General features: G+C 48.3%; 1 protein-coding gene across 1 annotated transcript in view; it reads left to right on the top strand.

Annotated features, from left to right (window-relative positions):
* The first annotated feature begins 348 nt into the window (after nt 1–348).
* Nucleotides 349–11,759, top strand: part of LOC149428935 (TSC22 domain family protein 4-like) — a 52,716-nt gene continuing 41,305 nt past the window's right edge. The window contains exons 1-2 of the mRNA XM_089666919.1: nt 349–741; nt 8,823–9,263. Coding sequence (XP_089523045.1) covers nt 8,835–9,263 — 429 coding nt within the window. The 5' untranslated portion in view covers nt 349–741; nt 8,823–8,834. The remainder of the gene's footprint in view (nt 742–8,822; nt 9,264–11,759) is intronic.

The following is an 11,759-nucleotide window of genomic DNA, read 5'->3' as shown; positions in this document are numbered from 1 at the left end:
GAGGGACGGGGAGAGGAGAGAGGAGAGAGAAGGAGGGACGGGGAGAGGAGAGAGGAGAGAGAAGGAGGGACGGGGAGAGGAGAGAGAAGGAGGGACGGGGAGAGGAGAGAGAAGGAGGGACGGGGAGAGGAGAGAGGAGAGAGAAGGATGGACGGGGAGAGGAGAGAGAAGGAGGGACGGGAGAGAGAGAGAGAGAGAAGGAGGGACGGGGAGAGGAGAGAGAAGGAGGGACGGGGAGAGGAGAGAGGAGAGAGAAGGATGGACGGGGAGAGGAGAGAGAAGGAGGGACGGAGGGAAGGAGAGAGGAGAGAGAAGGAGGGACGGAGGGAAGGAGAGAGGAGAGAGAAGGAGGGACGCAGCGGAGAAGAGTGCAGCACTGTCAGGAGACAAGTTGTCAGATGAGCCAGAAAGGGGAAGGAGGGTGAGAAGAATGTGACACCCAGAAAGGAGGGGTGAGATAGAGGGAAGGAATGGGAGGAGAGACAGAAAGAGAGAGAGAGGCAGAAGGAAGGGGACAGACAGACAGCAGAGGCAGGACTTCCTGACAGGCCAGAGATGTCAACAGGCAGAGCGCAGGAGAGCGGAGGGCAGCGCAGCGTCCGGGGAAGATGAAGGACGCAGCACGCGCAGAGTGTCAGCTCCTGGGGCACACAAGTTTCCTGAGAGGGAAGAGTGACACCAGGAATTAGGAGAGAGAAGAGGAGTCCACCCAACACTTCTCCCCCTCTGGATCTTCAGCAGGTAAGTCCTCTGCCTGCACTCTGCAATGCTAGGAGTACACTGTGAGTGCCTGAAGTGTCAGCTCTGTGGCACAGTCTATATATGGAGAGTGAAGGGTGCTGGAGGCAGTGTCAGGAGACGGGCGATCTGTCATTCCTCCTGCCAGATGACATGTATGCGCATGCTGCTACATGAGGGCGAACACAACATGCTCATCGCTTCCCATCATGACGTGTGTGGGGCTGCAGAACTCCCCGATTGATTCTGGTGCCCCCACAGCAATAAAAGAGAGCCCTGCCAGGGCAGGAGGCAGAAGTGGCAGGAGGGGTGGGGTTGTATATTACACTGCACTGAGCACACATATATTATTATAGATCCACAACCTACTACTCCAGTGTACTACCCTGTACCGAACACCCCAATATCCTGGAGTACCCTGATTACCCCAATATCCTGGAGCACACCGACTACCCCAATATCCTAGAGTACCCTAATTACCCCAATATCCTAGAGTACACCGACCACCCCAATATCCTAGAGTACACCGACTACCCCAATATCCTGGAGCACACCGACCACCCCAATATCCTAGAGTACCCTGATTACCCCAATATGCTAGAGTACACCGACCACCCCAGTATCCTGGAGCACACCGACTACCCCAATATCCTGGAGCGCACCGACTACCCCAATATCCTGGAGCGCACCCACTACCCCAATATCCTGGAATGCCCCGACTACCCCAATATCCTGGAGTGCCCCGACTACCCCAATATCTTGGAGTGCCCCGACTACCCCAATATCTTGGAGTGCCCCGACTACCCCAGTATCCTGGAGTGCCCCGACTACCCTAGTATCCCCCGACTACCCCAATATCCTGGAGTACACCAACTGCCCCAGTATCCTGGAGTACACCGACTACCCCAGTATCCTGGAGTACACCAACTGCCCCAGTATCCTGGAGTACACCGACTACCCCAGTGTCATAGAGTACACCGACTACCCCAGTATCCTAGAGTACCCCGACTACCCCAATATCCTAGAGTACACCAACTACCCCAATACATTACATTACCCCTATACTGACCACCCCAATATACTAGACTACACTTACACCGACTACCCCAATATACTACATTACCTCTTTACTGACCACCCCAGTAACCTAGAGTACACCAACTACCCAAATATCCTAGAGTACACCAACTACCCAAATATCCTAGAGTACACCGACTACCCCAATACATTACATTACCCCTATACTGACCACCCCAATATACTAGACTACACCTACACCAACTACCCCAATATACTACATTACCCCTATACTGACTACCGCAATATCCTAGAGTACACCGACTACCCCATATACAGTGAAGGAAATAAGTATTTGATCCCCTGTTGATTTTGAAGGTTTGCCCCTCACGAAGAAATGATCGGTCTAAAAATCGAATGTTCACTGTATTGTAACACTGAGAGACAGAATACAACAACAAATTCAGCAGAAATGCGTCTAACAAATGATGACTGATCTGCATGTTCATGAGGGAAAGAAGGATTTGATCCCCTTCACCCAACATGACTTAGTACTTGGTGGCAAATCCCTTGTTGGCAATCACAGAGGGTCAGACGTTTCCTGGAGTTGGCCCCCAGGTTTGCACACATCTCAGGAGGGATTTTGGCCCACTCCTCTTGCCAGATCCTCTCCAAGTCTTTAAGGTTTGGTGGCTGATGTTTGGCAACTCGAACTTTCAGCTCCCTCCACAGATTTTCAATCGGATGAAGGTCTGGAGACTGGCTAGGCCACTCCAGGACCTTAATGTGCTTCTTCTTGAGCTGCTCCTTTGTTGCCTTGGCCGTGTGTTTTGGGTCATTGTCATGCTGGAACACCCATCCACCACCCATTTTCAATGCCCTGGCTGAGAGAAGAAGGTTCTCACCCAAGATTTGACGGTACATTGCCCCGTCCATCGTCCCTTTGATGCGGTGCAGTTGTCCTGTCCCCTTAGCAGAAACCCACCCCAAAGCAGAATGTTTCCACCACCGTGTATCACAGTTGAGATGGTGTCCTTGGGGTCATAGGCAGCATTCCTCCTCCAAACACGGCGAGTTGAGTTGATGCCAAAGAGGCTCGATTTTGGTCTCATCTGACCACAATACTTTCCACCAGTCCTCCTCTACATCATTCAGATGTTCAGTGGCAGACTTCAGACGGGCCTGGACATGTGCTTTCTTGAGCAGAGGGACCTTGCGGGCACTGCAGGATTTCAGTCCTTGTCGGCGTAGTGTGTTACCAATTGTTTTCTTGGTGACTGTGGTCCCAGCTGCCTGGAGATCATTGACAAGATCCTCACGTGTAGTTCTGGGATGATTCCTCACTGTTCTCATGATCATTGACACTCCACGAGGGGAGATCTTGCATGGTGCACCAGACCTAGGGAGACTGACACTTGTTTTGTGTTTCTTCCATTTGTGAATGATTGCACCAACTGTTGTCACCTTCTCACCAAGCTGCTTGGCCATAGTTTGGTAGCCCAGTCCAGCCTTGTGTAGGTCTACCATCTTGTCCCTGACATCCTTGGACAGCTCTTTGGTCTTTGCCATGGTGGAGAGTTTGGAATCTGATGGTTTGATGGCTCCTGTGGACAGGTGTCTTTTATACAGGTAACACAATGAGATTAGCAGCACTCCCTTTAAGAGACTCCTTCTAATCTCAGCTTGTTCCCTGTATGAAAGACACCTGGTAGCTAGAAATCCTGCTGAATGATAGGGGATCAAATCCTTCTTTCCCTCATGAACATGCAGATCCGTCATCATTTGTTAGACGCATTTCTGCTGAATTTGTTGTTGTATTCTGTCTCTCAGTGTTACACCGAACATTCCATTGTTAGACCGATCATTTCTGTGTGAGGAGCAAACATTCAAAATCAGCAGGGGAGCAAATACGCATTTCCTTCATTGTATTACATTACCCCTATACTGACTACCCCAATATACTAGAGTACACCTATACTGACCACCCCAGGGGAGGACTGACCATTTGGAAACTCGGGCACTGCCAGAGGGCCCGGGGTCAGTAGAGGGCCCCATGAGATGCCCCTGGTACCTTTTTCATAGGCTTTTTTGAGTTTGGGCAAGGACACAGGGGCCCCATGATCCCTTATTGCCCAGGGACCCCATGAGTTGTCAGTCCGCCCCTGGACCACCCCAATATACTAGACTACACCTACACCGACCACCCCAATATACTAGACTACACCTACACCGACCACCCCAATATACTAGATTACACCTACACCGACCACCCCAATATACTAAATTACACCTACACCGACCACCCCAATATACTAAATTACACCTACACCGACTACCCCAATATACTACATTACCCCTATACTGACCACCCAATGTACTAGACTACACCAACTACCCCAATATACTACATTACCCCTATGCTGACCACCCCAATATACTACAGTGCACCAAAATACTAGACTACAACTATCCCATACCCATACTACTACACCAACTATCCCACTACATTACAGTACACCTTTACCAAATACTTCAAAATAGTAGAGTACACCTACTCTAACTATTCCAATATGCTGCACCCAGTACCCCAATATACTTTGCTACCCCTACACTGACTGCCCCAAGTCACTAGACTGCATCTAACCTTACTATTCCAATAACTACATTACAGTGACTAACCTAATATACTAAACTACACCAATACTGACTACCAACAAAATATTACATCTTACATATTACACCTACACTGAATACCCCAATATACTATAGTACCCCTACACCAACTTATCCAATATACTTCACTATCCCTTCACTCTGTACCCCAATATACTAGTCTACCCCTACACCAACTTATCCAATATACTTCACTATCCCCTCACTCTGTACCCCAATATACTAGTCTACCCCTACACCAACTTATCCAATATACTTCACTATCCCTTCACTCTGTACCCCAATATACTAGTCTACCCCTACACCAACTTATCCAATATACTACACTATCCCTTCACTCTGTACCCCAATATACTAGTCTACCCCTACACCAACTTATCCAATATACTACACTATCCCTTCACTCTGTACCCCAATATACTAGTCTACCCCTACACCAACTTATCCAATATACTACACTATCCCTTCACTCTGTACCCCGATATACTAGTCTACCCCTACACCAACTTATCCAATATACTTCACTATCCCTTCACTCTGTACCCCAATATACTAGTCTACCCCTACACCAACTTATCCAATATACTTCACTATCCCTTCACTCTGTACCCCAATATACTAGTCTACCCCTACACCAACTTATCCAATATACTACACTATCCCTTCACTCTGTACCCCAATATACTAGTCTACCCCTACACCAACTTATCCAATATACTACACTATCCCTTCACTCTGTACCCCAATATATTAGTCTACCCCTACACCAACTTATCCAATATACTACTCTATCCCTTCACTCTGTACCCCAATATACTATAGTGCCCCTACACCAACGTATCCAATATACTACACTATCCCTTCACTCTGTACCCCAATATACTATAGTGCCCCTACACCAACGTATCCAATATACTACACTATCCCTTCACTCTGTACCCCAATATACTAGTCTAACCCTACACCAACGTATCCAATATACTACACTATCCCTTCACTCTGTACCCCAATATACTATAGTGCCCCTACACCAACTTATCCAATATACTACACTATCCCTTCACTCTGTACCCCAATATACTATAGTGCCCCTACACCAACTTATCCAATATACTTCACTATCCCTTCACTCTGTACCCCAATATACTAGTCTACCCCTACACCAACTTATCCAATATACTACACTATCCCTTCACTCTGTACCCCAATATACTAGTCTACCCCTACACCAACTTATCCAATATACTACACTATCCCTTCACTCTGTACCCCAATATACTATAGTACCCCTACACCAACTACCCCAATTTACAAGACTACCCCTGCACAATTACTCCAGTATACAATACTTCCCCTACATCAGTACCTCAATATACTGCACTATCCCAAACTCAGCACCCCGATATAATGCACTACCCCTACACTCAGTACTCCAATATACTATACTACAACTGCACCAACTACCCCAATTTACTAGACTACCCCTACCCCAACTACTCCAATATACTGCACCACCCTTACACCTAGTACCCCAATATACTGAACCACTCCTACAACTAATACCCCAACATACTGCACCGCCCCTTCACCTATTACCCCAATATAATGAACCACTCCTACAACTAATACCCCAACATACTGCACCGCCCCTTCACCTAGCACCCCAAATACTGTACCACCCCTACACCTAGCACCCAAATATACTGAAACACTCCTAAACTCAGTACCCCAATATACTGCTCTACCCTACACCTAGTACCCCAATATAGTGCACTACTCCTACACTGACAACTCCAGTAAAATACATCACCCCTACATCTAGTACCTCAATATACTGAACGACCGCTACACCATGTTAACTAACCTATGTATGAAAGATTCACAGTATACAGTGGGGCAAAAAAGTATTTAGTCCCCACCAATTGTACAAGTTCTCCCACTTACAAAGATGAGAGAGGCCTGTAATTGGCATCATAGGGAGACCTCAACTATGAGAGACAAAATGAGAAAACAAATCCAGACAATCACATTGGCTGATCTGGAAAGAATTTATTTGCAAATTATGGTGGAAAATAAGTATTTGGTGAATATGAAAAGTTCATCTCAATACTTTGTTATATATCCTTTGTTGGCAATGACAGAGGTCTGACGTTTCCTGGAAGTCCTCACAAGGTTGGCACACACTGTTGCTGGTATGTTGGCCCATTCCTCCATGCAGATCTCCTCTAGAGCAGTGATGTTTTGGGGCTGTCGCTGGGCAACACGGACTTTCAACTCCCTCCAAAGGTTTTCTACGGGGTTGAGATCTGGAGACTGGCTAGGCCACTCCGGGACCTTAAAATGCTTCTTACGAAGCCACTCCTTCGTTGCCCGGGCGGTATGTTTGGGATCATTGTCATGTTGGAAGACCCAGCCACGTTTCATCTTCAATGCCCTTGCTGATGGAAGGAGGTTTGCACTCAAAATCTCACGATACATGGCCCCATTCATTCTGTGCTGTACATGGATCAGTCGTCCTGGTCCCTTTGCGGAGAAACAGCCTTAAAGCATGATGTTGCCACCCCCATGCTTCACAGTAGGTATGGTGTTCTTTGGATGCAACTCAGCATTCTCTCTCCTCCAAACACGACGAGTTGTGTTTCTACCAAACAGTTCTATTTTGGTTTCATCTGACCATATGACATTCTCCCAATCCTCTTCTGGATCATCCAAATGCTCTCTAGCAAACTTCAGATGGGCCCGGACATGTACTGGCTTAAGCAGGGGGACACGTCTGGCACTGCAGGATCTGTGTCCCTGGCGGCGTAGTGTGTTACTGGTGGTAGCCTTTGTTACGTTGGTCCCAGCTCTCTGCAGGTCATTCACTAGGTCCCCCCGTGTGGCCCTGGGATTTTTGCTCACCGTTCTTGTGATCATTTTGACCCCACGGGGTGAGATCTTGCGTGGAGCCCCAGATCGAGGGAGATTATCAGTGGTCTTGTATGTCTTCCATTTTCTAATTATTGCTCCCACAGTTGATTTGTTCACACCAAGCTGCTTGCCTATTGCAGATTCAGTCTTCCCAGCCTGGTGCAGGTCTACAATTTTGTTTCTGGTGTCCTTCGACAGCTCTTTGGTCTTCACCATAGTGGAGTTTGGAGTGTGACTGTTTGAGGTTGTGGACAGGTGTCTTTTATACCGATAACAAGTTCAAACAGGTGCCATTGATACAGGTAATGAGTGCAGGACAGAGGAGCCTCTTAAAGAAGAAGGTGCAGGTCTGTGAGAGCCAGAAATCTTGCTTGTTTGTAGGTGACCAAATACTTATTTTCCACCATAATTTGCAAATAAATTCTTTCCAGATCAGCCAATGTGATTGTCTGGATTTGTTTTCTCATTTTGTCTCTCATAGTTGAGGTCTACCTATGATGCCAATTACAGGCCTCTCTCATCTCTGTAAGTGGGAGAACTTGTACAATTGGTGGTGACTAAATACTTTTTTGCCCCACTGTATATGTACCTATTTTCAGGCTGCTCCAGGCTGGTCATGTGATCCCGTGTCAGCCGACGCACCATTGAAGCCTAGGGGTGACATCACCGCTCCAAGCTTTACCAGCCGAAGTTGGAGCGCTGTGGCCTCTTCCCTGCAGCTGCGGCTGGCTGACACCGGGGATCACACGACCAGACCAGAGCAGGCTGACAACAGGCAAGTATATTCCGTACATCTTTCTTGCACCGGTTAGTTAGGAGGGGACAGTTGTAAGACTAGTTAGGTGTGTATCCAGAATTCCACTTTATTAGGATGCCTGGGGGAGGGGATGCACTGACCGCCCCCCCCTCCCCCCATGCTTGTAAAGTGGGATATCTGTGCGATGTATACAACCTACTACACCAACACTGATATTTACAAAGAGAAAAGTGTGTTTAAATTGCCAACAAAATAACAGTTCCCAGCTGCTTCATTCTGTTTGCAAACAAACGACCGGGGATTCCATTCATCGACACCAGGCCATTGTCCTAGATCAGGCTCTGGTAGGGATTTTAAGGGGAAGCCCCAAGTGAAAATCAAGGGGAGGAAAAAAGTGGGGACCTGCAGTCCTTCCCTGCTGAACCACACCAGGGCTCCTGCCCTCAATATGGGGTGGTACCTTGCCAGAAAGGGGGAACCCCCCCCCCCTTGCAAAGCAACATGTCTCCATGGTGATGAGGACAAGGGCCTCTTTCCCACAACCTTGGCCCGGTAGTTATGGGGGTCTGCAGACAGGGGATGTGTAGGAATCTGGAAACTCCATTAACAATAAGGGGGCATCCAGATAACACCCCCCCCCCCCCTATATGAATGAGCAATGGGTACATACACCCAATCAGGCAAGGTTCAGTAAGATCATCCCCTAGTGATCCTGTCTTCTTCTCAGGTGCCATCTACCATGAGCTTCGGGAAGAAGCGGAGCGGCTTTCAGATTACCAGCGTCACCAGTGACTACCAACCATCCTCGCCATTATCTCCGATCTCCCCAAACCTCTTAGAACGTTCTCCATCTCCAACGCCTCCTAATGGCCCTCGCTCACCTCCCACCTCCCGCTTCCGCCTAGTACGTCTGGACCAGGCCTCTCTCAGTGGAGGTCGGAGGTACCAGAAAGGACGATGGACTTGCGTGGACTTTTACCAACTAGAGGTGGGGGCCCAGCACAGAGCAGGGGCTGGGCACTCCCTGGACTCTGGACTCCCCCGAGCTGCCCCGGCCTTACCACCCTTACTGCTTTCACCAGGGCCAGGGGCAAAAGGTCAACAGGCTCCCAGGTCTCAAGGAGCGCCTATACTCACTGGAGTGACAGAAAATGAGAAGACAGCCCAGGTAAGGAAATGTTTTACTGGTAGTTTTTTTTCCATTATCCCAAAACTCTCTGTCCGTCCTTCCTCCACATGGGGGTCACTGCCAGTCATTGAGGAAAGAGGACCATACTCAGGAGACCTGGCTTTATTACAATAATGCAACCCAACATTCTCCCTATGTGATCGCATAATGGATATGACAGGTCTAATTTAGGCAGACATCAGGGGTCTGTTAGACTCCTGATGTCATCTATGGACCCTACTGAAGTTGATCAAGCACAGATCATGCTTAATCAGCTTCATCCTCAGCCACAGCAGTCACAGAGTGACAGTCCTAAACCCAGAAAGGACATAATACAAATTGCTTCCGTGTTCATCAACCAGAGATCACCAAATGGATGTTCTCTGATCTCCCGCCACTCAACTGCCAACACCATCCATCTATTAGACTCCTGATGTCATCTATGGCTCCTACTGAAGCTGACCAAACACAGATCATGCTTGATCAGCTTCATCCCTGGCCGCAGCAATCAGAGAATGACGGTTCTGGACCCTGAAGTAACTTAACACACATCGCTTCCGTGTTCATCAACCGGCAGAGAGATCACCCAATGGATGTTCTCTGATCTCCCTCCACTCTAACACCAGCCATGACACTGCCAGTCACAGAGGAAAGAAGTCCAGTCCATACTCAGAAGGCCTAGCTTTATTACAACAATACAACCCCCCCCGTGTGATAGCAAAATGGACATGTCAGGGCTAATTTAAGCAGACATCAGGAGTCAGTTATACCCCTAATATCATCTATGGACCCAACTGAAGCTGATCAAGTACAGATCATGCTTGATCAGCTTCATCCCAACCACAGCAGCCAGAAAATGACAGTTCTGAACCCGGAAGAGACTTAATGTGCATCACTTCCTCGTTTACCAACTGGCTGAGAGATCGCCAAATGAATGTTCTCTGATCTCTCTCCAATCTTTCGCCAACCCCAGCCACGGTTCTGCCAGTCACAGAGGAAAGAGGTCCATACTCAGAAGACCTGGTTTTATTACAATAATACAACCCAACAAGCCTCCTATGTGATAGCATAATAGGCATGATTTAAGGAGACATCAGGGGTCTATTAGACCCCAAATTTCATCTATGGACCTTACTGAAGCTGATGAAGCACAGATCATGCTTGATCAGCTTCTTCTACAGCCACAGAATGACAGTCCTGAACCCGGAAGTGAATTAATACACACTGCTTCCATGTTCATCGGCTTGTGGAGAGATCACTAACTGGATGTTCTCCGTCCACTCTACCGACAACATCATCCATGGCACTGCCAGCCTGAGAAGAAAGAGGTCCATACTCAGAAGATCTGACCTTATTGTAATAATACAACCCAACAATCCAACTAAGTGAGCGCATAATGCATGTGACAGGTCTATAAAACCCCTAATGTCATCTATGGACTTTAATGAAGCTGATGAAGCACAGATCATGCTTGATCAGCTTCAACCATGGCCACAGCAGCCAGAGAATGACAGTTCAGAACCACGAAGGGACTTAATACACATCGCTTCCTTGTTTATCAACTGGCGGAGAGATCACCAAATAGATGTTCTCTGATCTTCCTCTACCCTACCGCCAACACCAGCCTCCTAATCTACCCTCTACTCTCCTCTTCCTCTACCCTACCGCCAGCACCAGCCTCCTAATCTACCCTCTACCCTCCTCTTCCTCTACCCTACCACCAACACCAACCTCCTAATCTACCCTCTACCCTCCTCTTCCTCTACCCTACCGCCAACACCAGCCTCCTAATCTACCCTCTACCCTTCTCTTCCTCTACCCTACCACCAACACCAGCCTCCTAATCTACCCTCTACTCTCCTCTTCCTCTACCCTACCACCAACACCAACCTCCTAATCTACCCTCTACTCTCCTCCTCCTCTACCCTGCCGCCAACACCAGCCTCCTAATCTACCCTCTACTCTCCTCTTCCTCTACCCTACCACCAACACCAACCTCCTAATCTACCCTCTACTCTCCTCCTCCTCTACCCTGCCGCCAACACCAGCCTCCTAATCTACCCTCTACCCTTCTCTTCCTCTACCATACCACCAACACCAGCCTCCTAATCTACCCTCTACTCTCCTCTTCCTCTACCCTACCACCAACACCAACCTCCTAATCTACCCTCTACTCTCCTCTTCCTCTACCCTACCACCAACACCAACCTCCTAATCTACCCTCTACTCTCCTCCTCCTCTACCCTGCCGCCAACACCAGCCTCCTAATCTACCCTCTACTCTCCTCTTCCTCTACCCTACCACCAACACCAACCTCCTAATCTACCCTCTACTCTCCTCCTCCTCTACCCTGCCGCCAACACCAGCCTCCTAATCTACCCTCTACCCTTCTCTTCCTCTACCATACCACCAACACCAGCCTCCTAATCTACCCTCTACTCTCCTCTTCCTCTACCCTACCACCAACACCAACCTCCTAATCTACCCTCTACTCTC

Source organism: Staurois parvus, unplaced genomic scaffold (assembly GCF_062004578.1).
Source record: "Staurois parvus isolate SC_StPar_1 unplaced genomic scaffold, SC_StPar_1.0 ptg002912l, whole genome shotgun sequence".
Lineage (NCBI taxonomy): Eukaryota > Metazoa > Chordata > Amphibia > Anura > Ranidae > Staurois > Staurois parvus.
Note: the sequence above shows the minus strand (reverse complement) of the source record. Positions and strands in the feature narration are given on the sequence as shown.